General features: G+C 41.5%; 1 protein-coding gene across 2 annotated transcripts; it reads left to right on the forward strand.

The window, feature by feature from the left end:
- The first annotated feature begins 1,248 nt into the window (after positions 1-1,248).
- nkd2b (NKD inhibitor of WNT signaling pathway 2b) lies at positions 1,249-27,578 on the forward strand. 2 transcript variants are annotated; one of them, XM_078253094.1, is made up of 10 exons: positions 1,249-1,570; positions 1,692-1,718; positions 1,834-1,925; positions 23,494-23,554; positions 24,054-24,181; positions 25,441-25,536; positions 25,673-25,814; positions 26,251-26,308; positions 26,431-26,558; positions 26,749-27,578. In XM_078253094.1, exons 1-10 carry the CDS (start codon positions 1,546-1,548, stop codon positions 27,351-27,353), a joined length of 1,362 nt encoding a protein of 453 aa, XP_078109220.1. In that variant the 5' UTR covers positions 1,249-1,545; the 3' UTR covers positions 27,354-27,578. The 2 variants fall into 2 exon arrangements, with proteins under 2 accessions (XP_078109220.1, XP_078109221.1); XM_078253095.1 differs by having other exon boundaries at positions 26,434-26,558.
- The last annotated feature ends 382 nt before the right edge of the window (positions 27,579-27,960 follow it).

The raw sequence follows: 27,960 nt of genomic DNA on the forward strand, positions 1-27,960 counted from the left end.
CTCTACGCACCAGAAAAACTGGGGAAACCTCCATTCTTTTACAAACCAAAATCTCATTTGGGTTGTAAAAAGTCCAGCATAAATTATGTTACTGTAATTCTGGTTCATATGCGAGACAGATCTAATGAACTTTTTTTTAATCTAATAACGTTAGTAGCCTAATAGGCCTACACATTTAGCCTACTTAGTTTGATTGAGATAAACTCGTGATACAAATAGGCCTATAAACTAATGTGGCTTGTAAAATAATGAAATTATCAAAATAATGAAGGTGTCCTCGTCATCAATATAAATCTACTTTGAAATCCATGAGCTGTTGGGAAAATCACACCAACAGAGGACGCGGTTTCACATTCTACGACACATGAGCAGCCAAACCAGCGTTCATTGCGTCAATTTAAACAAAACATATGGCCGGAAATCAATGAAAGCGCTTTTCAAAATAGTGGTAGGCCTATATTTGTATTTCAACTAGAAATCAAAACATAATTGAGTAACCAGCATGCTGTTTATAGCTCATAAAGTGTGAGAATTTGCTAAGTCTTGATGTAAACCGAAAACTTTGTTGTTGTTGTTTGTACTGTTTTTCAGACAAAGTTTTCCCACACATATTCCAGCAATGTGCAGCTGAATTAGGCGCCCCTCAGATCAAGGACAATACACTTTAGAGGAGAAAAGTCTGGAGCACATCTACTGATTTGTAATCCTTTAATATTAAATCATACTGCAAACAGAATAATATAAGAGAAAACAAACACTTTTACACAAGCACTAATAAATGTTGTGTACTCCATTCTTTTCCCCTCTAAAATGCCATAAACTATTTTAAGACTTAACTTTGGCCTATGTGCAAAATGTGTTCGTTATTTGTTATCATTTCAGAGACTCTTTTAAGACAGAGTGAGTAATCAATTATTAAAAACAATTAATTGAACACAGAATGATTAATGCAACACTCATGAAATATAGAAATGAAGGTAGAAATCCTTAATTATAGTTAAGTAGATTTATAATTAAATGTCTGATTGAGTCAAGCATTTGGACCCACTTTGTTTTTATTCCATACATTTTGTACACATTTCTCCCACCATTTTCTTAATGTGTAGCCTATACTTGAAACACTGGTTGCAACATTTTCATCAATATTGATATTTTGTTTGGTAAAAGCACTAACCGGAAGTACCGTACATGCTCTGTCTATCTTGACAGAGCCGGGATCTCTGCTGTGTTCAAAGCGCTTTCCACATTCAGTTGGACTGAAGGGAAGTCTAGAGACAGACAGCGAGTGTTGCCCTCTCTCCTCCAGTGATCATTTTTACAGATTGATCTTGTTTCTGCACACACACACACACACACACACACACACACACACACACATACACACACACACACACGTATACACAACTGATGCCTTAATGATCACGCGACTTAATTACCTGCCTTTGGATGAAGTTGGAGTTTTCTTCTTGCAGAACAAACACAATGTGACCATGTTGAAGCAGACATCGGAGTACCTTTATTGATCCAGGGAAGAGTGACTTAAGAATGGGGAAACTTCAGTCAAAACATGGTAAGAAATACTGAAGTTTTTCAGCACTGATTGACACATTTTTAGGTAGGCCTATTTCGATTAAAGTCTTACAAAAACTAACAATTGTCTGTTTTGCATCCCTGTTTCTGGTGATCTGAAGCGTGTAAGCGCAGAGAAAACCCTGAAGGTGAGAATAAACATAGATTATTTTGTATAATGAGCCTTTATGAATTATGATAATCTGATATAGGCTATAGGTTGAGCTTGAGATGTATATCAGCTGATCGGTGTATTTTCTCCAGGAGACAGTTTTGTTGTGAACGCCTTCCTCCGGAGAGGGATGGAGGAATGTGAGAGGTACAGCGCGACGGATCACAAGCTGAAGAACATGCAGGTATCAGGCAATTTTGGCTGTATTTTCTCTTTCTTATCAGTGATTAAAATTAAATTAGGATAATTGAAAAGACGGTACGGTTATTAAGGTTTTTTTCCTGTAGTGTCTAGTAAGACTGTGTGGAAACAAGTGTTAATACTACAAAGCATTTACAAGAGTAATACAAAAATTAGTATCCAATAGAAATCAAAGAAGATTTCTAAATTAATTTTGGCAAAGAGGATTCTTTCATCCTGTTCTGTCTGAATGGTAAAATATGGACAGTTACTCTTAGAAATAACCATGGCATTCCCTTTTGTTACGCTGCATGTGTAACATTCATGTTCAGTTTTACATGAACAAAATGCATTAGGCTATTGGAAAGGTGGTTCCAAAAGTGTGTGTGTGTGTGTGTGTGCGTGCGTGCGTGCGTGCGTGCGTGCGTGCGAGCGTGTGTTTCCTTTTCTGATGGGATGAGCCTGTCAAGCACTTCAAAGTTGTTACATTCCCTCTTCTTGAAAGGTGAGCCGAGAACATCTTGACTTGAGGGGAAGGGAAACTGTATTCATAAAGCATGTGTGAAGACATGCAAGTTGTAGGTTGTTATCGTTCTTTCTGTCATGTCTGGCTCCGGCACAACACTGCAGCGGTTATTCCCCTGCCAGCATCACTGGATGGGCTATGACAGCCATGAGCCCCGTGTGTGAAGCTGCTTGGCAAAGCAAAACACACACACACACACACACACACACACACACTGGATGGAAAGGTAGTCATTTCTCAGACTGAGAGATATAACGTTTGCTCTTGTGGCTGCTGGCATCATGACTCAGAGCTGTGTCTTTTTCCTCAATGCCTCCCATTCTAGTGCGGCTCCCAGTGGGCAGCCCTCTGTGGCATAACATTACATCACTTCAATTAGCGTGTCGTTTTGCGGGGTATGAGAGTAGCCTACCGAGCTTTCAGACAGAAATGTTCACACAGAGGTACTGACAATCTGTGAGGTGGGTGGTTGTAATAGTGAAAGAGTTATGGATTATATCAGGGCTATAAACCGCCCACTCATGGCAAATTAAAGAACTTTACTCTGCTTCAGAGGAGTCTGAGTTCACACTCCCCTCAATGAAAACCACCAAAGGAATAAGCTTGGCACTTATTAGTAGGTGGATCCCTCCCTTGCTTCTATCAAAGTCAGGCCCCTGATTTATTTTGTGTCATTAGCTGGTTACATAAGAGGCTCGTTCACAGACCAGAACTGGATAACTATATGCAACGGGTGAGGTGGAGGTTTGGGTAGGCTAATGTGGGAGGGAGGTAGATAAACCGCATACATATTATCCGTGGAAAAGGGCGCGCTCGTTGCCGCTAACTAGGATATGATCCGTAACGTTGCATGACGACCTTATATTTTTGATCCGACAGCTGTTTAGAGATCGCTGGATTAATAGCCATCTTAAATAAAACAAGGATTTCAACTTCTGAACCGAGACGGCACTACACCTCTTCTCTTTTAGAGCCTAATCATTACACAGTCAATGGCAACACATGTCAGCATTCAACACTTCTGCGTTACCCTTCACAATAAAAAGCTCTGTGACCTATGGATATTTCAGAATATTGGCGTAACCATGACCAAGACTTGGGTGGGGATTGATGGCTTCTGGGCAGTGAGGGTGCATTCAAGTAATGTGGGAATTTTCCCTTAGATTGTCCTTAGGAGGACCAGTTACGTTGAGCACGTCTTTAGACTTTTTTGTTTTTAACAAACTTTATTAACACAGTATTTTTTTACAATAGAAAAAAAAACACATTGTACAGGGAGTATTTTTTCCAATGTGCACATAAAAATACAGCTTACATTTTTTATTCATAAAAATAAATAACCAACTTAAATCATGTGGCAATGTTATCTATATTGCTCCTCATGAGATGAGAAGTCTTTAAAGCTTTTTTTTTAAATACTTTACATACAGAGTCAAAGAATGTCTGAAGTTCACCATAAAACGTATGTGCTGGGAAGAAACTGAAGAAATCTGGCCTTGTGAATATGATAATTGCCCAAAAGACACAACAATTTTGTTACGTAATAAACTTCCTTGTTTGACTTTATATTCAAAAATAAGACCATACATTATGTTATTGGGACCAAGACCTTATCAGTCTCCCAAATTAATAAAGAAAGCCAGCTGTTTAGAGATCTATTGGATTAATGGCCATCTGAAAAAAACAAGGATTTCAACTTCTGAACCGAGACGGCATTACACCTCTTCTCTTTTAGAGCCTAATCGAATAATGTACACAGACAATGGCAACACATGTCAGAATTCAACACTTCTGCGTTACTCTTCACAATCAAAAGCTCTACGAACTATGAATATTTCACTGAGAGGTTACACAATAAAACAGATTATAATATTAATTATATTTTCCACACGTGCCATATCAATACATTACAGTCATTTAAAAAATTAACCAAGTCTTGCTTTAATGTAGCAATATGCACCGCTTCTTTTTGGCATTGTAAGCATCAATTATTTCTTCTGCTTTGACTTTTTTTGTGATGTCACTCTCGACGTGTAGCAGGCTCAGTGTTGAAAAATATAATTTACGACATTGTCATCAATATATTTTATGTAGTCACCCATTTCACTTTTCCCGACACTACCTTAACAATACTGTAACGGCCGACAGGAAGCCGTTGTGCTCTGCGCTGAAGCACTGCAAAGGCTCATTGGACTGTGTTCTGAACGGTTACTGTCTTCGTTGAAAAATTTTCTAATGATGTTCTGTTAATGTTTTGGGTGTGCATTTATGTTACCTGGGTTTAAGTGTTGTGGGGTTGATTTAGTGGTCAGGTTTATCTACATGTCTCGCTTTGCCAGAGACTATCTGTCTCAATTAACCATGCAGAGGAGCAGTCAAAAATAGTCTTCATTAATCCACCGAATTTAAAATTCCAACACAAAGAAAGCGGAAGGAAACGGAAAAATACATGCATCCGGTGGAATTTCCTGCGGCACTGGAGAAATCCCGGAAGTGGAACGTCAAGGATATAGACTAGTGTAACCATGACCGAGACTTGGGTGGGGATTGATGGCTTCTGGGCAGTGAGGGTGCATTCAATATGTTTGGGTAATGTGGGAATTATCCCGCCAATTGTCACAATACAGTACCAATGATAGCTGTCTGTCCGTGTTTGTAGGATGGAATATTTGAGCCTACATTACCTGCCGCCCATATGGATAACTATCAGCATTTAGCTAACTAGCCTCTTACTTTTCCTGCTCTCTTTGAGAGAAGTTTAGGATTGGTTGAGAGGAGGTGGACAAACCAAAATACAGTCACATCTGTTACAACAGATACTAGTAGTTTTGCCATATCATTCAGGCTGCATATTCTACTACAGGGATTCTTTTTTTATTTCTTTATGAATGTGAGAAATCGCCAGTCAAAAGAAATGGAAAGAAAGTCTTATATGGTTTTGATTTTTGTATTGGAGAAGTGTAACATATTACTGTTAACTGAAGTAACATTTCTACATCACTTTTTATCAAAGTTTTAAGCAGACACTTTGGAAGCGGTAATAATGTGCTGGGTGTAACAGAACCCAAAGCATGATGCAAAGTATGAGCTGAAATGATAAGTCGATTAATTACATAGTAGGCTACACTGACAGAAAACTAATCAACAAATACTTTGCTAATTAACTGATACATAGTTGCTTAAACATTCTGTAGTTCCAGCTTTTCAATCAAGAGGATTTATTGCTTTACTTTCCCCAATGTGACTTTGAGTTTTGGACAAAATAAGCACTTTGGACTTTGGGGAATTGTAATGGGCACTTTTTTTCTGACATTATATAGACCAAACGATAATTGATTAATGTGAAAATAATTTGCAGCTTAACTGACAATGAAAAATGTGGTTAGCTGCAGCTCTGATGCAAAGTATCAAATGCCAAATCCAGTATCATGAATTAAATTGATACTATGACGATAGGTTGCATATATGCCCACTATTGTATCGCAGACGCAATATGTGACTGCCTGTTCGTATACAGTGACAGCTCTATTCATGCTGTTTGAAATGAGTGTATATGTTTACATTAATATTAAGATGGATGATGTCCCCAGGGATGTTTTTTTATGCTGTATAGTTTCTCATCTAACAGACTGACTTTCAACACAGATAGAATTTATCTCCACTGTAAGATGGTGACACCATTTCCTCTTTTGATCCCACGTCTTTAATTAATTCTTCACCAGGATCGGATTACATTGTCGCATTTCCAGATATAATTATTGGATTACAGGTTGTTAGATGTCTGCGGTTTAGACCATGATTAAACATGTCCAAGTCAAATAGAAAATAGCAATAATTATGTCATTTTTAAAGGGAAAAAAAGAAGTTTTTAGAGGCATTTCAGTGTTTTACCATATAGATCTCACCAGATAGTAGTTTCACCACTTAGTCCTGGTTGATAAGTGGCAGGGACAGTTAAAATGACTTGTGATTTTTTTTACAGAAGATTGGCCAAACACGCTGTTTAGCACTGACCATCCCCCTCCTCATTGTCAAATGGGGGAGTAGGATTCCTGAGCTGTCTGGCTGCGACTTCAAAGCGCAGAACTGGGAGTTATAAAAGGGCTCTGATATCAGTGGAGCCTCCGAACCCTCACCCCTCTATCCCCCTGCCCTGTCCTGGGGGATGGGCTGAGGGATGGCGCAAAACCAGGAAGAAAAAAAACAAACAAGCGCTAACATAGCCTGTGCCCAACATCAGTTTGTGTAAACCTGTGAATCTCCTCAGCAAAGCGGTCATTTCTATTCAACAAATTGTGAATGCTTTGCAATAACATGTGAATCCTTTGTAATAACAAAAGATCAAAGGATGCAAAGACCCGTTTAAATATTGATATTGCTGCAAACCATGATTCAACATTTCAGCTGGCAGGTTGCCCTCAGTGTGTAACCCTATAGGCTCTTTAAAGAGTGGTATTAGTGGACAAAGAGAGCTTGATCCAGCAGGATGACTTGGCTCATCCTGGCTACAGTCATCAAGATTTTGACACTTCTTTGCAGGTGCTCAAGACAAGTCTTACCTGTTCAAGCACCTGGTGTAATGTAGAAATATTACAGATCAAAGGTATAATTGCCCACCCCACCCTCAAAAAAAATTAGTCTGTTGTTATTGAATATGTAAAATTGCAGAAAACTCCTAACCCTGTACTTATCCAAACCTGCGTTCATTTGTGGAAGAGCTCTGTGAAGGTTCACTGTTTCACCTCTGGAAACATCAACACATCAACAGTGCAGAACCCTCACACACACAACCACAGAGCTTCATTTTGGAGCTTCAAACAGACATGCTTGGATGCCAATATAATGACAGGCTAATTCAGCCTTTCAGCACCATCTTTTGTCTCAAAACTTCCCACAGACTTGGCCTGTGAAGAGGGAGTGTGTCTACATTTTAAATTCCACAACAAAGAGCTTTATTATTCCACTTTGAAAGGTTAATAATATCACACTTGAAGTTAAAAAGGTTAGGGATTCAGTTGGATGTAATGATGTGCCAAAAGCTCCAAGACGCAAATTTATTTTGACTTGCTGAGAGTTACATAGCACTCACCCCTCAATAATAAATGTAGTTTAAGAGCAGAGTTCCCAAGCAGCTCACTCAACTAATTGTAAGTTAATGTTTTTTTAACATTCATTTGGAATCTGTGAATAAGACTTTCCCCTTATATAAAAATCCTCATTTGGCAATCCTGCTCAAAATAGATGTTATGTTTGGACAATTTTGCCGCTGGGCATTTGGGTATATCTTCTAGTCACCATGTTCATTTTGAGTTAGCAGTATTTGATTTGGAGCTGAGGCTGGGATATCTGTGTAATCTTAAGGTTGTGGCCCTGAATGACTTTTATTTTTCAATACACAGCCACAAGTTTAAAACTGAGGTCAGTCCTTTTTTAGTTTTGAGTTGTGTAGTGCACACAACTCAAAACTATATATATACACTATGGTGTAGCTCCTGAAGTCTTCGAGTACTTGAAGACTTCTCTCAAGAAATATTCCTGTCAGCAACATCTCATGACTTTTCCTGACAAACGACAAAAAAAGCCTGTCCCTGATGCGCCACTACCAGAGAGCAATACATGGCGGAGAGAAAACAAAAAGGTGTGCTCCTATATGTACTGCTTTTGAAGGGACTTGAAGGCATTTGGAGAGTTTGTTTTTTTCCACCCCTTCTTTTTTTTGGAAATTGGCTTCACAAGAAGGCGAGCTGTGAGCCTTCATCTCTGAATGAAAAGCATGTGGCTGGCATCCAGAACAGCGGGGTCTTTCAGCACGGCCCCGGCAGACATCTGTTCCTGGTTTGTACAGCAAAAATCCTGGAGCAGTTAGAGGGGCTGTGGTGGGAAGGGGGTGGGAGAGGGTGGCGGGGAAGAGGAAAAGAGGAGGAGTGCAGGGTTTAGCTTTTTTTTTCTTCATGGGGGAGATATTTGAGGGGTTTTGAAAGTAGTGGAGGAAGGGGAGTAAATGGAGAACCTCATCTGCCTCATTCACTGCATTGTTGGGGGAGGCAGGAGCTGACCATTGATCTCACCTTTTAATCACACCGTTCTCTTCCGCCTTTTTTTCTTTGTTAGTTGCCATTTGTCCAGAACAAACATTCACCCCTCTGTCAATGTAAACATCATCACCTGGTTGGCTCCAACACTCATCCAAGTGCGAGATGCTTGTTTTAGCTATTCTTTCATGTTGGAGTGTGTATCACCTGTGAGTCAGAGGTCGAGTCCCTCTCTTACTCTCTGTCCGTGTGTTTGTGAGTGAATGTATGCGGCAAAGAGTGGTTTATGTGGCCGAGGCCTAATGGAGAAAGACATTAGAAACACTGCAGGCAGATTAAATGTTTATTTTTCTGAGGATATTTATACGGTCTGAAGTACTTTGAAGCAGTTTGCTTACTTTAACCCTAATTCCCCTGTGACCTGCACTCATGGCCTCTCCCTGGCCATCAGGGGGAATCAAAGAGTCATCACACATTGGTTCACAATCCTTTAGCACAAACCACAGACAGATTACTTTCTACCAGGGGGCAGCTGTGGGCCCCCATTGACCCTGGTGCATTTTACAAAACAAATGTGCAGTTACAATAATTTACACACAGTAACCGTTTTCTCATATGAACTCCAAACAATGTCAGGAGAACATGGTACGAAGTTTCCCTTTCACACATGTAGCACACAACAGGAGATTGTCTGTGTCAGATGTGTTCTCACTTAATCGACAGAAGTTCACAAAACTCGTCGTCTCTCCAATTAGACATTTGCGTTGTCGTCTTCGCGTAATTCACCCTTCTGCTTTACCCACAAATTGGTTTTCGCTCATCTTGCCGAGAGGTAGATGAGAAGATCAATACCACTCTCATAGCTGTACAGTGAATATGAAGCTACAAGCCAGCAGCTTAGCTTAGAATAGAGACTGGAAACAGGTTCAAACAGCTGGCCTGACTATGTCAAAGATAACTAAATCTACATATCTCCTACAAGCAGTCTGTATAAAAACGCAGCTCTCACATTAATTTGAAAGGATCCAGTCTGGTGGTGCAGCGGGGTTGCCAACACGGTCTCCGGCAAAAAACATAGGGTCTTGTGGCAAAAAAGTTGAACCTGGCTCAACTGTTGATGCAATGCAACGTCATGTAGCAAACTGCTGAGGTGGCCAATCACATGCATGCAAGATTACTTTGTACCATGAACGCTATTTGCTATTAGTATAATATAATGTGGCATTAGGAAATAAAAGTCCACGGAAATAAATAAATGTGGATTTATGAAATAAAAGTCTCTTGAAATAAATAAACGTGGACTTATGAAATAAAAGTACCATGAACTAAGTTAAAGTAAAACCTTTTAATATATTTATTTAACTAATTGATTCATTTATATATGAATATTTACATTTATTTAATTATGTATGTATTTATTGCCTCATTTATTTATTTCATGATGTATTTCAAAGGCATATGTATTTATTTATTTATTTATGTATTTATTCATTTATTTAATATTGAATGAAACGGCATTCCATAGTTTCTACTGTTTACCTCGCAATCGTCAAAACAAAATATTATTGCCACCAGATTTGTAAAATCCTCTGTCACAGTATTATAAACCGCTGTGCAGTGTTTTTTAGTGTATGAGAAGCCTTCAAAAATCAGGATCTGTTTCTTAAACTGGGCTTCCACCCACACCAACGGGTCATTAACTAACACGTTATATCTTGTTTGTTTAAGAAGTCACTGCGCCCTGCCAACAAAATAGTCCCCGAAAAAACAAGATATGGCGTTTAAATTAGTGCACTTTAAAGGTGTTGGGCTGCAGATTTTTGTTCCTGTTGGACAGAGCCAGGCTAGCTGTTTACCCCTGTTTCAAGTCTTTCTGCTAAACTAAGCTAATCATCTCCTGGCTGTAGCTTCATATTTACTGTACAGACATGAGAGTGAATCATTATATATGCATGTAATGTAGCATATTTAATGTCTAGTTTTTTGCCAAGGTTATGATAAAAATAGCTTTATCAAAATAGATATAACACAACCGTATTTCATCCACATATTGGTGGCAGATATATGATGGCATAAATAATAATCTAGAGAATAGTATATATTTAGACAAGAGAAATGACAGTCGCTCGCTTCATTGTTGGATCTGCACACATGGAATAACGCTCTGTCGCCTGTGGAGCTATCTCAGTCCCTCCAGCGCTGCTTTGAAGTCACTTCTTGTCACTGCTTTTCATAGTATTTATGAGATATCTGATTAAGTATTTCAGCGAGATCAGTGTAGCTTTACAGGACCGGATTGCAGCAAGTCATCCAGCATGCAATTGTGAATATCTCAACTTCCTGAATGGAGCCCATCCCAGGTATTCAGTGACACTACATGACCTAGACATGCATGGTCAGTGATGACAGCAGGGAGACCTCACTTCCCCTTCATGGTTAGTGTGCTGGTGGCTGTTTGGGGCAGCCCCGCCTAGGGTTAACACTGGTCTGTGTCTTTGCTTTTGCTCCATGCCAGGGGAAAGAAAATACCTGAAGCTGGAGCCCAGTGCTTAGCGCTGACATTTTTGGCAAAGGCTGCTGGATCCAAGTCTGTGTTTGATCTTATGCGTCTCCCAGCCAAGTAAAACACCGGGAGACTCAAAGGTTATTACATTTTAGTGTGTAAGGTATGTTTCCACATAAACCCCTGTTCCCCCTTAGAAAGCTTTAGCTCTTTTCCAAGTGGATTTCATTTTGCAAGCCTTAGAGCAGCCAAGGGAATATTGTATTTTTTCAGCCATGGTTGTTGGTGTTGTTATTATATGCTGTTGTTATAGCCATTGTTAATTGATTACATTGTTTGAATTACATCTTCAGTGAGTGTAGTGCATTTGTGGAGCCCAGACACACACACACACACACACACACACACACACACACACACACACACACACACACACACACACACACACAGAGAAAGCTTCAGACTCAATGTATATCTTAAACATTATTAGAAGACGCAATGTATATCTATATTTTATTGCTTTAAGTATTTGCAGATTAAAAGAGAGGCTGAGGTTTTTCTTGTTTGTTTAAAGAGGACAGGGGATTCCTCTTTTGTACATGAGTTTGTTATCCTACGAATTGAGCCAGTGGAAACTTGAGATTGTCTCCACAAAGGTCAGATGCTGACCTGCCATATATTCCACAATACAAGCACAGGGGAAACTAAATTGTAGTGTGCAGCACAATACACTGATAGATATATGAATGACTTGACCTCTACTTTTGGTGTTCTTGTGAAAAAAAAAAAAAACCCAGATACATAAGGACAGAACATAATAAGGACTGCACTGCCAGAATACACATAATCTCTAAAATGTATGTAAAATGTAGTTAGACCTTTGCGTTTGTCATCAACAATCCTCATGTTGTGATGCCAAAATGCATCTCCTTATGGCCCTTTGGTGGATTACATTCACTTTCTGTGTTGTTCTTGTACAAAAAGCTTTCAGAGACACCCCTGAATGCTTTGAAACTTCATTCTTGTTCCACATTCCTGAACCTGACGCCCTGCTAGGTTTGAGACTGGAGAGTGAAACACCACACACCACAAACTCTGGCTTCCTGTATGCAAAAAATAAAAAATAAAATAAGCCCAGCGGAAGGCACTCAGAGCTGCTGGCATTGTTACTTATTGTTGTGATGCTGCCTCTGCTTTTCAAAGTATTCTTTACATATAGATCAAGCATTCTGCCATGGCGTTATGCTTTTACTATACACTCCACTCGTGATATTTCCATGATTTTGAGTGTTTATTCCATACAAGGAGTCAATTTGTTAAGTTCATTTAATGTTCAAGAATCTTGAAAAAATGTGGAGTTGTAGCAGAACTGTGTTCATAGGTGAACATACTTTACACAACATCCATCTTCCTGTCTTCCAATTTCACATACAAAATACCATAGCACAAGATTTATCAAACACACCCAAACCCAGACCCCCGAGGAGTTAGGCATCTTTCTCTCTGCTCTGAGCTGAGCCTCCCCCTCTTTGGGACCCCGAGCCTGCACATGTGTAGGTATCGCTATTACTCAGCTCATAAAACGCCACAGTTCCATCTGAAAGTGGTTAGCTGTTGAAACACACTAGCAGCTTCAAAGCTCTGATCCAGGCTCGGCAGACTGCACAGGCCTGGCTCTCCTTCTGCACATCACATTCCTCTTTGATGGGAAATGGCTCCAAACTTGCATTTGTTACACAAACCTGTTCCCTTCATCGAAACCCTCAATGGGTCTCCATTAAAAGGAGGTGGTTTATTTTTGTCATGGGTGGTAATTTTTCAGGAGGATTTAATTCAGGGGAAGAATGACTGCAGAATGATTCTAATTAGGTTACTGTTTAGGAGAAATAAGAAATCAGCGGTTCTCACATTCTGCACTGGTGTATTTATAAACCAAAACACCTTTTGTGCTTTTTCTATATGTGACAAAAAGGGAGGGAGAGGATGAAACAGTGCTGAAAGAGGCCACTGTTCTCATTTCCTCTGAAGGCAGCCTTCTTTTCTTCCCCCACCCATTTCTTTCCTGAGCCCCGTCCACTTCAAAAGCTGACCTGGCCCTGTGTGTTTCATGTAACTTGTTTACCTAAAGGCTCGTTTCAAATAAACAGCAGTACTCCTTGAGATGCTTCCCCCCCCCCTCACTGAGAGCCTTTCAGAGACACCATCTGCTTGTAGGATGTGCTTCACTAAGAAAACGCGCTCTTCTAAATCTGGATTTTGTTTCTAATATTGCAGCTGAGTGACTTTTGTAGCATTTAGCTTCACAAAAAGCTTGCACTGAACCAAAATGTGTTAAAACTGTGTTAAAAAAGACTGTTAAAAACACATCTGCTCATAAAAGTCTGCTTTTGACGGTTTGTGGTACAAACAGTAGTAGGCAGTAGATTTGCCTATAAATGAATACAGCTCAGACATGGCAGCTCTGCAAGATCTTTCTCTATGACCAGCACCTACTTCTTCATGTTGATAGGGGGTGACTGATCCTATCACTACAAGAATGCCAGTGTATCAGAATATCTAAACTTTTACCCCCAGTGTCATGTGCTCAGCTTTGAGAACTACTCTATCCTGGCAGAACCTGATTATCGTACACCTTTTAAAGGTGTTATTGCACATCAGCCCTTCTGCTTTTTGAAGCAAAAAATCGTCTTTCAAGGACTTTTATCAAATATCAAGTGTTGCACTAAGTGCTTTTAAGTGGACTGCCTCCAGACGTGCTGTGTGATAGAGAACAAGACTCCATCAGACTCTTTATACCTGAGATAAGATAAGAATGTACAAGCAGCTAAGCTAAGCTAACTGAGCTCATGTTTAAATGCTCTTTCACATTGCCTCACAGCCCTGGTTTCCAGTAATTATGGCTGTGAAAGCAGCAGTTCTTTGTGCGCTCTGCTGAGCTGCCCTCTGCACCATAGCCTTTTGATCTCTGCTTGTGCCATGGATGAATTACGTTCCAGAATTTCACACTGGGGAACAGTGTTTCAGACACACACAGCTAGTCTGTCAGGTCACTAAAGTACACACATGGCAGCTTCAGTCCAAAAGGCAGAAGCACAGATGTTTCAGTCTCGCAGACTGCGGTCTCAAAATCTCTACTTGACATATTTTTGTGATGCGTCACAAATAAAAACTATAATTCATTGTTTGCACCATGAGGCTTTAACATTCTTGTAGTGTAGCTATGTTTTCAAAAAATATTCGTCATACCCTCATATCCTTTTTAGTTTTTCGACCAGTAATTTTCTTTGAGAATAATTCAACAGAAATATGAATGAGCTATGCATGGTTTTGGTGCATCAGTAATTGGCTGATGTGCTACTTTCTTTTTCTCATCTGTTCATCTGTAGCTTTCAACTTTGTCCCCTTTTCGTGGGAAGTTGTGTATCATATGCCAAAGCATTACAGCCATTGGCCCTTTGGCAATGGTCCATTTTACATATCCAGGTCAGATTCCTTCACATCATCTGAATATCATGGAGTCTCCTCTGCTTCCTGTGCCCAGCAGGAGTGTATTTTTAGGAATCCTCAGGAAAACACTTGGTTTGACCCTGGGATGACCCGCTGTCCAGTTCCAGGACTGTGAGGAACTTCACAGCTTGGAATTAAGCCTGTTCTTGCAGTGTCAAGAATTCTCGTGGTCTTTGAGACTGGCAATCCTGACTGGCTGAAGGAGACAGTCAGAGAGAGTTAAACTAGGTTTATGCTTGCCGTGGTGTCCCTGGCGTAAGGGCGCGCAAGCTACAAATGCTCGTTAAGCGTGAAGTTGCCATTTGGTTGTGCACTTCCAAATTTTTGTAACTAGGCACCTGCTGCACCAGCGGGCTTTTCAGACATGTCTGCCACAAATACTGATAAAAGCAATTGAACTAAATTAAGAAGTAAAATAATGAATTAATTTTACTATTAATATGTCCCAGGATTAAACATCTACATTTGAGTAAATATTTTGGAAGCCGAATCAAATTGTTTTACAGGATATTCAACCTTTCAATCATCGTTTCTTTAGAATATACATTTGCTGCAACGAACAACGCGTTGAGCATAAATGCCTTTGTGCATGCTCGTAGCTCGTGCGCCGTATGAGGTGGCCCACGTCACTGTGTCTCGCACAAGTATAAAACGAGGCTTTACACAACAACACACAGAGAGACAGGAGATAAAAGAGGTGCAAGCACTTTGAATTTTTAGCAGCTCTTTTTTCTCCATGTCAGATGTAATGTCAAGAAATGTGCAGCAGTCTGTAAAGCCAAGACATTTTTCACCCAAAGCCTTAAATATTTCATAGTATCAAGGAACAGTACCAATTATGCAAACAAGTGTTGTCTCCTGGGACCTGAGGTTTGGCAAGTGTCATTGAGAATAGTTAGGCTATTGCAGATGAGTTATTAGGGGCTCTGCCTGTGTGCCTGCTTGCCTACCTTGGTTATTTGTTGCATCCTACTGCACAGAACTCTGTATTTTGGCAGTCTATGACCAGCGAGCCTAATTCTCCCTGAGGGCTGAATGCAATAAGAGTACAGTACAACAGTCGCCCGTCTCTGTTTGCCCGGTGTGCCTCACAGATGGATGTGTTGCGAGTTCATGCTACATTACCGGCTTATTGGTCACGGCTGCAAAAGCTCCTCTTATCATGGTCAGTCATATGGATCTGTGCTTCTCTGTGTAAGTTACCCACAGGGAGCAGTAACTAGTGGACGGTAGAGCTGTGGTTTTGACCCTGAACCTGTTCTTATCCTGCTGGAAGACATGTTCAGGAAACCAGCAGGCAGCTCATCCACCCGTACCTCAGATTTAAGTGAGCAGCCAAAAAGTCACTGTGAGTTAGACAGCAGCATCATTCAAGTGTGTACTCTGTAGGTTGCGTGAAAACTCAACTAACTCAAGTAAACTCTGTTAACTTAAATACTAAATAAAATTGTAATATGATTTTATAATATATCCACTTATTTGTGTGAGAGGAAAATATACAGCCATCCAGGATTAAAAATAGGTGTTTAAACTGCCCATCAACCAGTTGCCACCACATGTTGCAATTGAGAGTGAGTGAAAATCTGTTAGCAATGGAGCAGAGAAGTTGAAATGGGTAGCTAACATGCAACAAGTAATGGATAAATGGTTGAAATTGTTAAAAATAACCCTTTTACTTTTAAAGTGGAAGGATGCTGCCCCGCCCTCAGTCTCCCACTGGATAAGGGATGTGTTGTCTAATCTGAAGCTTGAAAAAATCAGATGTACGCTACGGGGCTCTTAAAAGAAATGTATCAAAGTGTGGAGATCTTTTTTGACATAAACCCTCCACACTGGTACAGACACTGGTGTCTGACCCTTAATACGCACCTGGATGTGACTCTTGACATTCTGAGACCGGACATGCTGCCTCTGTTTCACCGCCTATTGGGCCTTAATGACTTTTCACATTTCAACTTCACTGTGCAATACTAAGTGCCTTGCGTTCTGCTTTGCATTGCGTACGCTGTGATGTTTTTGCATACTATGTTACACATTCCTATATTAACCAGAGTCTCATTCTTGAGTGACAGCAGGGGGGTTGATTATGTTTGATGTGTGGTGGGAATGTTGTTTTTGTTGTTGTTGTTGTATAATGTAAAATTCAATAAAAAGAACTATGAAGAAGAAATAGTTAAAAATAAATAAACTCTTAAAATAGCTAACTGTACTGTAAAAAAACTGTTGAAAAAGTTAGCTAAATATATGGATTAACAGTTGAAATAGTTAAAAGTCATGGATAAAAGGTTGAACCTCTGCCACTAGCAGTACAATTGCAAACTTGATTTGACTATAAGAGCATATTTGAAACGAGACGGGTGTTGTTGATGAAAAAGGTACTTGAGCTCATCTGATAGGGCTGAGGGTGTACATCAGACAAAAAAGGTTGTGAGCCACTCTAAATGTAAAGCTTTGGCAATGTTGCTGCTCTTCCACACTGGCGCGCAGCTGTCCTTCCCCAACACAGTTTGTTTACATTTCTCAGTCCCCACAGGAGCACTGAAAGGCTTGTAGTTCCACCAGCCTCCAACCACAGAGCCTCGCCCCTATGAACTGCCAGACCTGGTTTTCAAAGCTGTGACTTAAATCCCTTGCAGCTTAACAAAACGAGCAGTGAAAACAGTGGTGTTGGTGGTTATCTCACAGGTGAGAGCAATTATAACTGACATCTCAATACTAGACAGACAGCTGGAAACCTGACACTAACTACAGTACACAAAAAGCACCCTCACAGGTGAGAGTGATTGTGTTGAAATGCTTTGTACCCAGCAGAAGCAGACAAGGTGGAGAGGTGCTTACAAAGCTTTGTTGACTTCTAACTGACAGACACCCAGTTTGAAGAGTCGATTTATACTATATCCCTGGCTACATGAGGTCATTGCAGCTGATCAGTTTCAAATGCTGCTCTGCTGGACACTTGGACTTGCTTTGGACAGTAATGTCATTGGCGTTTCAGCCATCTCACCCACAACCTGGCATTCTCAGATACACTGTGTTGTTTAAAGGGCCTTTGGAATGTGGAACAAATCCCCTCAGCTTTATCGGCCTGGGCGTGCTCCCCATTGGCCGGGCTTAAGAGCCGGGGGCCTGCGCGGGAGCTTACAGAATTTCACATGGAGGCCAGAAACAGAGGAACATCCTGTTTGAGTCTAACCGCCTGTCCCACATTGGCTTTGATATGCCGTCGCCTTGTGTACTCACTGCTTTCTTGTTTGTCAGGGTGTGTTTGCATGTTTGAAATCCTGACTCTTTGTTTCCTGTCTAGTTTCCGTGTACTTTATTATTTATTTTTTTACACGCCTGGTGCTGCAGTATATTAGTACATTTTAAAGATGAAAAGATAAATAAGTCTGGAATAATCACTTATTTAGCGTATTTGCCAAAACAATGCTGGGTTTTGGACTGTCGGTTATGTAGATAATTAAAGACGTCACCATAATGTTTGATAGAGTCAATAATGAATAACATTGATAGTGGCAGTTTATTTGCAATTATTTAACAAAGTAAGTTAAGTTTAAGTTAAGTTAAGTTTTTGATTCTTACATACATAACTATAATGCTTCATCACAAGACATGTAGACTTGAGACATGGGCTGAATCTCAGAGCTCTTATTTGATAGCTCCTCACGCCTCGCTCCTCACTTGAACCGGAAGTTGTTCTGGCCCTCCTTCTTGAAGGCTGTCTCAAAGCTCGTATTCCTGCCCCAAAGAGAGAGGAGGGAGAAGGGAGGAGGGATCTCCAAGGAGCTATAAGTGAGGATACACGAGAGCAGCCTTCCTGGAAGCTGTGCAGCTTAAATGGCGCTGGAAAGAACGTCTCATCCTCATCCCTTTAAAAACACATTTCGTTTTCTCTCTCCTCGCATGATTTCCTGAAGGGAAGCAAGTGAAGGAACCGTGGATGCAATTTAAGAGAACTGAGATTCAGCCTGGGACTTGACCACTGTGAGACTTCACCCTCTAAAGACTTGAAACCTTCAAGCAAAAACATTTAAGTCTTGAGATTTTACAAAATAAAGTACAAACTTCTGACTGTTAAAAGAACCCCTTTCGCTAAACCTTTGTTTGGGTAGATCTTTGAATGTTTGAGTGCATATAACACATGACATTGGTCATATATAAGTCCACGCAGAGTTAGTACCTCTGAGTTAAAGCAACATGCTCTCTGTGGTGCAGTCATAATGTGTGTGGCACCACATTTTAGACTTTACTTTAGTTTTTTGTGTTTTGAATAAAGTGAACCATGAAAGCCACTTTGTGTTTTTCTCTTTTCATTAACTGATCAAATAGTGTTATGATCTATTACGTCTATAATTTAATACATTTGCCTAACCCAGATTCATGAGTGTGATTCTAGTCACTGGTATGAAGCACATGGTTTCCAAGTCCCTACAGTAGCTGCCTGTGTGACAGCTGAGAGGAGGGCAGTCCATTACATCAGACTCCTATCAAAGCCCAGTTTAATGAAGGCAAGATGATTACAGCACTGGTGACAGATGCAGGGTGGTCAGCCAGTGATGCTAATCTTTGTTTATACCATCCAGCAGGTCATAATCAGTGAGAGAAAGATCAGTGAGAGGTTGTGGAGGAGACTGGAGGGGCGTGCAGAGTTTAGGAGATAGTCTCCACTGATTGAAGGCGAGCGGGTGACTTTTAGTGGTTTACGTGCTGCTCTTACATAGACAGGCAAGCATGCTCATCTCTCCCCACAGCTGTTGTTATACTAGGACCGAAGAGGCTTCGCCCTGGTGATTCATGTCCTGCCAAAGGAGAGGTTTTGCCTCCTGTTTGACCTCAGAGAGAGTCCCACTACCCTGAAAGGGACATATCTGGGCCATCTTGGCCACATGGGTCCAGTCCAGATGACAGGATGGCATTCTGCTCTGATCTCATTTCCATTCATAGAAAGACATGTCAAGGCACATACATAGATAAAATAATCTAATTAGTGTACAAAGGCAATAATAAAAAGTAATGGCAAGGATTAAAAAGGTAAGGTTAAGGCTGAACGTGAAACCCAGCAGTATATGCAGTGCTGTTAGTTTTAATATTGAGATTTAATACTAGCTGAGGCCAATCTGTTCTGTTGACTCTGAGCACCATAATTACCCTGACTTGGACTGAAAGCTGATGCCTGATGAACCAGAGAACTTTCTCTTCAGCCATCAAGAGAGGCCAACATATTGTTCTTTTACTGTCTTGCAAGAGAAGAGACAGAAGTTGTGCAACTGGCCTTCTCTCTTTAGCTCACCATATTTTCAGCCCCTTCCCTCCTCTCTCCAGCCCTCGTCTCCCTCTCTTTTACTCTGCCTCTCTTCAGCGTAACCGCTCACATCTGGTTTTGAGTCAAGGCCAGGTTGGTTTCTTCTGGAATGGAGGGCTTTTATTTCTCAATGGCCCCACTCCCTCTCCAGTTTCATTCTGTGGGGAAGAATATGCAGTTTGTTTACGAACTGGTGTTCCTTTCTTTATATTGATTCTACTCAATTCTCTTTTCATCAGTGGGGGACCCCACAATCGTCCCCAATCATTGGCCAGTGGAAACGGGATTGCTGGTCAGCTGATGGCCGTCAAGGCTTTCCTGTAGCGCCCTCCTAAGTGTCAGTTCCAGGTGACTTTGTATTTCTGGAGAACTCCCACTGTTAGCCGCTCAGTATTTGTCTCCCAAGACACTCTCTGCATCAAATTACGGAAATAACTGAGATTGTTGATCTGTTTTGGACAACAAACTGTACAGACACAAACACAGAATTAAATGTACGGTTTTAGCCCTTATTGTACTGTAAATGTTTTTAAACTAATTACACTTTTATATAAAAAGTATCTTAAGTATTCCAGAAAACTACATACAGAAACTTAAAAGTATATGAGGATTCTGAGGAAGCATCCAGACAGTATCCTGTGTTTGTATTTTTCCCAGCATATGTTTTTACTTGGATACGCATGCAGACATCTGAATCTCAAGTTGCCATATTTCATACCCCAAGGCCAGAGGAACTATGCAAACAATGTTCATGATAGTCTCCCCGTTTTTGAATATGTAATTTTCAGTTGTGCATCGTATGGTTTGAAGAATGGACTAAAAGAAGTGTGTGTACTTATATTTAGGGGGTTAGCAAGAAGAGGGGGACGTGAGAACAAAGATGTGCAGTGTTTCCCAGCGGGAGGATGGGTGGTAGGCAGGCATAGAGAGAGAAAGAGAGAGAGACTGCTGGGGGATGTCTGATGTCACCTGGTAGGGAGCTATGAAAGCTTCCCCTGGTTACCCTATCCCACATAAAAGTCTGGCAGTAGGCTGAGGCTTTAGGAAAGCTTGGCACAACTGCTGCATTAACCAGGAACAAACATCACACACCTCTCTGTCTGTCTCTTATGTCAAGGCGTCTGGACTGTTTACATGGAACACTGTCAGTGCATATTTTCAGTGCACTTTCAAAAAAACAAGAAAACAGAGATCTAATACCTTATGATCTTGTCATTCAAGTCTAAGCATCCATCCCACACATGCAGTTTTCCATCAGTCTCCCCCACACTAATAATCTAATATCACTTAATATCACACACTGTAGATTTGTATATCACAGGCTTTAGGTGTACACCACTGGTGGAAAAAAGGAACACTTTGCTCCAAAATGCTAACACATTTGCGTAGCCTACAGAGCAGTTTGTGATCTGATAGTGAAAGAATGAGAGCAGCTAGATGCCAGAAAGCAGTTAATTACACATGTGGTGGGCAGATTTGAGCCTGACACTGTGGGCGATGTGGATGGAGATGCCATGTGTTTAGACATTAAAATGCAGACTGCGGTCAGACCCAGCCTGCTCTCTCATTAGCTCCCCCGATGGATGTAATGAGCGTGGAGGTGGTGGTGGTGGTGAGGGGGAGCCATGTGTTCAACACAAGCCCTGCTGGTCCCCTCCTTGTGCACACAGCAAGACGCATCCTGATATCAGAATTTTAATTAGAGACAAGATTCACTTTTGGCAGTTGGTTGATTGATTTCTTTCATTATATTTAACGTTTAATCCTGTCTTCCATTTAGAGGTGCTCATACCTTGTTCTGCACCCTCATGGGAACGAGGATAAGAAGAATCAATGGCTGTCTTTGAAGTTCCTCTGAGCTGCAGAACAGTTTGTCAGTGTGAACTCCCTCTTCCTTACACACTGGCCTTTATTAAGGGGCTGCGCTACAAAGAGGGGAGATAAAAGCATCCAGTGCACAAAGGAAACAACAACTTGGCTGCAGAAACCACAAAAGATGGAAACTATGTGTGTTTTTTGTGTAGGGATGCAAATACACTTGTCTGGTTTCTAGGGTGTGTATTTGGTGATTAAACTGCAGACTGCAGCTTGTTTGGGGCCCAGGGAGCAGTACCAGTTGTCTCCACCTTTCCCAGAAGCCTTCCAGAGTCTATATAAACCCACCTCCAACTCTCCCACTGAGCTCTCAGGGACTGGAGTAAGCAATAGATAGGCCATATCTCCCTTTTAACAAACCACATCCTCCTCTGCTTCTACTCTTATCTGCTTTTCTCCTCTCTCATCTTTGTTCCTCTTATCTTTCCTTCCCTCCTTTTACCCTTTGTGCCCTCTTTCCTCTGCTCCTTTCTTTCTTCTTTATTCCTCCCGCTTATTTCCTGCCGCTCTCCTGTTTCCCTCTCCCCAAGGCTCAACTCCCATTCTTTTCGCTGTTTTCTCCCAAAGTGTCTCCGGTGGCCAATTTGCAGTGGGTGTCCGAACCTGGAGACTCAACCCGCTCCCCATTTCAGCGGTGAAGGTCACAGCCAGATTACAGGCTGGAGGTATCATCCTCTGAAGTGAGGAATAATCACGGGCTCTGAGATTGTTAAATAGAACTACAGGCCCTGGTGCTGTCATTACTCTGAAAATGAGGAGTAGGGGAAGGGAAAAGGGGGGCTCGTTCACCTAAACGCATGCAGATGTTCAGACTCTCGCTTGAGCCTCAACTCTGTTGAAGGTACATGGAGTTCCTTTGTTTTCTATCATCTATCTGTTTTTTATTTGTCTCGTTTCATTGGGCCTCCTTGATTCAATCTGGTGGGATTGTATTTCAAAGTGTGGGTGGAGCAGTTTAGAGGACTGAGATGACGTAAATAAGATGAATCATTTGTTAATATAAAATACCTGTGGTTTAGGGGCTGTACTGCACTTAATTTTCATTGTTTCCACAATCCTGTTGTAATTAAAGAATGGCTGTGTGTGCACGCGCATGGAGACCATGTTGCCTTTGCCTCAGCGTGCCTCTGCATTAGCACATGTGTGGGATGGTTATGAACATATTGTGGTTCTGTTTTATGCAGGATATAGATTATTCACATATGACAGCAAAGCTTTTTTCCCCCTTCCACCCCTTTGGCCTGCTTTTGTTTTATGGCTATTGAATTGTGTATTTAATCAGTCCCATCCTATCTGCATGGAAATTTCCATCTGGCAATTATTCTCGATTCAAAATAAATACACACATGTTGCTGAGAGCTCTTTGTGAGGTTTGTTTTACATAAACCAAACTTCTCAGAGTCAAGTTTTCAATGAGAAATACAACAAAATGTTTCCCTAAACTCTGGGCTTCTTCTGTCAAACTTTCCTCACTGAGTTTCATGTCAAACAGGATGAGAATAAACAGGTTGGCGAAGAGAGAGAGCTCGGGCGATGAAGTGCATTATGGTTTTTTTGATGGATGCAAGGGCTCCGTTTGAAGGGCTTGGAGAAATCTTGAAAGCTCGGCTTTGGCTGCACTCCCCGTGTCCCAGACAGTGAAACACAATAAGCGTGCAGATGTTCAAAGTGTTTGGCCGCGCTGGAGCCTCCAGCCCTCTCCTCTCATCTGAGTAGGAAATGCTTTAGCTGGAACTGTTTGTTTTCTCTGTGTCTGTGGTTTGAACTGTAGATTCACTTACATCTCTGACCACCCCCCCTCTCTTCTCATTTCTTTCCTTGTCCCAGGGGTTTCCAAATGGTGAGCTGAAGGAAGGACAATTCACAGATCAACACTGTCCCCTAGAGGGTAGGTTGAGAAGGGTGTCTTCTCACTCATCGATAAGCTTCACGCTGAAACAATGCTTGAATAGTTTATGCTGCAAAAAACAATATAGTAACATACTTACTAACATTGTATGATAGATGAACATGTATGTGTCATTAGTAGGTATGATTACTTTCATAAAACAACCCTAAAGCAGGTGTATGTATAATTGTTTGCATTTATTATCTATTTTAATTTGCGGAAGCAGCAAATTTTGGTTTAATTTTTGTGAAGCCAGAGAACAACACAAATGCATGTTATTGGCACAGTACAAAACAGGGTGTGTGTGTTTGCTGAGCAGTTTTCATTGGAAATGAATGGGCTGTCAAAGGCACAATCAACATCTAAGTAAAGTTTATGATGTGAGGGTTAGAGATTTTCCTTTCTTGTGTAACTAACTGAAGCACACAAAACTGTGCCCAATTTCTGTAAGGTTTTCTTTGTGTTTAACTAACTCAAATGTGTCTTCCTGTGTTGACAGTGGTTCTTCCTCCAGAGAAGGCTGAGGGCTGTGAAAGCTACCTGCAGTACCTGCACTCAGAGGACGGAGTGCGGGAGATACTTAGAGATTCGACCAAAGCTCCCGGGAAGAAACGCATCAGTCTGGATGTAAGCGGTTATATGACCTGGCATAATTGCAATGCTGTAATGTGGTTGAGTTAACAATTGCAGTATAAGTGATATGATTATAACATGAATATTCAACAAACGGGTGGCACAGAGACTCACCAAAAGCTCCAAGGTTCTGACCCAGGCCAGATGCAAAGTTATTCTAAAACCATACAGCTCAGGTGAAATGGGACTCTACTTTACTGATAATTTGTGTGTGTTAGCTATGTGATGGTCTGAGAACCTGGGTCAGAAAAAGGTCAAGAGACCTGAGTGTTAAAATAGTTTTTTTTTGTGGGCGCCCGGATAGCTGAGTTGGTACAGCAGGTGCCCATATACAGAGGTTTACTCCTTGACGCAGCAGGCCCGGGTTCACCTCCGACCTGCGTCCCTTTGCTGCATGTCATTCCCCCCTCTCTCTCCCCTTTCATGTCTTCAGCTGCCCTGTCAAACACAGACCTAAAAATGCCCAAAAAGTAATCTTAAAAAAAAAAAATTTGTTCCAGTGAGTGAAAATGATTTAAACATAGGTAAGAAAATAAATGCATGGTGGGTAACCTCGGTCCTGGCCGCAGCTGTATGCCTTCACCTTGTGCACAGAACATCTGTCTGTATGTTGACACTGCTCCAGACCATATCCTGATTAAATTTAGGGACCAATAAATAGAAAAAATAGATTGTAATTTTTAGACTTGCATGTTTAAAATAATTGCTTAGATCTGCCCTTTGGTGATCACTCCTGGTTATGTGAGCTGAGGAGATATTATAGAACCATAAAGGGCTGCCTTTCTCCCAGGGGTCTCCTCCCTTGTAAATGCACACTGCCAGTGTCAGCTTTCCACCATGCCTGCAGCAGGGCCTATATTCCAGATGTTTATTTTTCCAATTATGGCCATGTTACTAGATACATCTGAATCAAAGTTACTGCCAAAAAGTTGTAACTGAGAATAGTGGTTGTGCTCATTTTTCCTGGAAGAAGGAAAAAAGACAAGGTCAAAGTGGCAGGGCCCACTACCCTGACTTATTTCTCTGTCTGTAAAGTCCCGTGCAGAATGAAGGAAAACAACACTCATTTCCTTTTGAAAAATGTTTATGAATCAGACTGAAGATTAAATGCTGCCCCCTGTTGTCATAAACGCTGTCTTTGATATACTGTACAGTAGAAGTATTATTGCTTTGCTTATTATTGACTAAAATATGTAGAGTGAAACCTTCCAACTGTTTATGTGTATTAAGTATGGTGATGTTTGTATCCACAGGACCTGGAGTGTGATGTTTCTGTGGAGGATGACAACCGTCAGGAGTGGATCTTTACGCTTTACGACTTTGACAACAGTGGGAAAGTTACAAAAGATGTGTGTTTATTAGCTTTCATGCCTTTCCCTGCAGTGATGTTCTTTTCTATCTGTGCTCCTTGATGTGCCATGTCTTCTTAATAGTGATCATCTGTCCTTTTCAACTGTACTAACTGTGTTTTATTTGTCACTATAGGACATGTCCAGCCTGATGCACACTATCTATGATGTGGTGGATGCCTCTGTGAATCACCCCTGCCATAATAAGAGCAAGACTCTGCGTGTCAAACTGACCGTCACTCCAGAGCCCAGGTGCCACAGAAGAGAAACAGGAACAGGTAAATGACAACTAAAACAGCATCATATCTCAGACATGATTTATTATCCCAATATGCTGTGAGCCAACTCAGCATTTCCTGCATATTTGTGGATTTTAGATGATGTGTACAGTGAACACTTGTCAATCAACCATTGGTGTCATTACTGTCTTTTTTTCTGTACATTTTCAGATGTTTAGATTGTTCCTCTGTTCACATTACCTGGTTCATTGTCTACCAATATTTCTGGACTCGCCAAACACGTAATTTACATTGTTAATGTCATAACTTCTTTTACTCAAACGGATTTCCTCTGAAGGCTTTTTTGGTATGGGTTGTGTAAAACAGCAAAAGCAGCAAACTGTAATGGTGCAGGTGGATTGACTGTGTTTCAGTCTGTAAGTGTGGATGTCGCTGACCGTTTCCTGGTCTCAGTTCTTGTATTTTACCTCTTCAGATCGCGGTCACCAAGAGGAGGGGCGTTCGGCTGACAAGCGGCTGTCCTCCTACGTCAGGTCAGTACACATCAAGTATACTGTGCTAAGAGGCTGGCCTGTGTGTGTTGTAATAATTCTTGCAAATGAATTGTGTAAATAATTGACAGTCCACTAATCATGAGTGTTTTACCAATTTTTAGCAGCAAAGGGCAGAGCAATGAAGCGCAGGCCACCGAGGGTCAGCATTACTGTGTGGATGAGAACACAGAGAGGAGGAATCACTACCTGGACCTGGCTGGTATAGAGAACTACACCTCCAGATTTGAAGGTAAGTGTTTTTTTATTGTGTTAACAACCTGCTTGTTGTTGTCGACTCAAATTTGCTATATTATATTACAATGACAGGTTAAGAGTTGACTATGAGGATGCTGAGAGGAAACAGTAGTTCAAAGTACAGTGTTATAAATCACAATAATTTGTATAAACCAATGACCCTGTGTATCTTGCCTGTCCTTCAGGAACCACCCCTCCCCAGGAGGCTCATGTTCGGAGCTCCCAGAACCAGAGCCGCTCACGCTCCCAAGAACCAGAAACCCAAGTTCTTCATCAGCGCCGCTCACAGGTCATTAGCGATAGCTACAACCCTATGGAGTCTCGAAGCAAGGGTACACATTTTGTCAAATCTCCCAAAGGAACCTACAAGGGAGGTGGAGGGAATAACGGGGGCAGTGGAGGTAGCAAATCCACTAAATGTCACGGCTACCACCCGCCTATGCAAAGCATGCTGCACAGTGGCAGCACAGCAGGACATGGGGGTCAGGATGTGTACCACTTGCCACACCAAGTACAATCCTCTGGCCACCACCAGCACCCGTTGCAATACAGTCACAGCAAACGCCTTAGGGCAAAAGCCCGGGAGGCCATGTCCCCATCCAAAACCCCGCTGTCCCCTCAGTCCCACCCCCAGCAGCAACCCCCTGTACTACCAAGCCTGGAGAGAGAGCAGGCGTCCAGTCCACCTGGGAGCCCAGGGTTTGTGGTCCCTGTGGTCCAGCGTCACGAGCACCACCATCACCATGAACACCACCACCACCACCACTACCACCATTACCATCAGACATGACCGCGTTCAGTGTGCAGTGACTGAAACTGTACAGGACCAACCACAACCAACCACACCAGTCTGAAGGACTTAACGTCATCCCACGGGAGTGTTTCACGCTCTGTCCAGGATCTTTTTACTCAACTCTTGCAAGCTATATACAGATATATCCTGAGATCAGATGTACTAGGGAATCGTGTAGTGCGAAGGCTGATGGCCGAAAGGATGTTTTTCGGAGTTATTGTTTAATAACAAAAGATGTGTGGCACGGTTTTGAAGTTTTTGTAGATTTTCTGCTGGGACTGCTGCGATCGTTACCCATGTTCAGTAAGGGTAGAAGGAACAGATCAGAGGACTTTTGACGAGACATCCTTTCCCTCCTGGTGCTGTGGGTTAAAGTCCATAGAAGCTATTTGTGTCAGAGTAGGTGTGTTGTTCTGTGAGACCTTTCCAAAACATGGATCTCAGGTGTAAAGGTGCTGCTGCTCTCAAGCGTTTTACAGAGGCTTCTTCCTCTGGGAAGCCTTATGTGGACTGAGGGGCTTCCTGTTTGGGGTGGGGGTGTGGGGGTGTGTGTGTGTGTGTGTGTGTGTGTGTGTGTGTTTTGGGGGGGGTTGGAGTATGAAAT

This window comes from Sander vitreus, chromosome 6 (assembly GCF_031162955.1).
Source record: "Sander vitreus isolate 19-12246 chromosome 6, sanVit1, whole genome shotgun sequence".
Lineage (NCBI taxonomy): Eukaryota > Metazoa > Chordata > Actinopteri > Perciformes > Percidae > Sander > Sander vitreus.

What these genes read in the sequence shown, in the direction of transcription:
- nkd2b (XM_078253094.1), top strand. Translation starts at nt 1,546, where the DNA reads ATGGGGAAACTTCAGTCAAAACATG. An exon ending in TCAACACTGTCCCCTAGAGG is followed by an intron (nt 23,555 to 24,053) that starts GTAGGTTGAGAA and finishes CTGTGTTGACAG; the next exon opens with TGGTTCTTCCTCCAGAGAAG. An exon ending in CTACACCTCCAGATTTGAAG is followed by an intron (nt 26,559 to 26,748) that starts GTAAGTGTTTTT and finishes CCTGTCCTTCAG; the next exon opens with GAACCACCCCTCCCCAGGAG.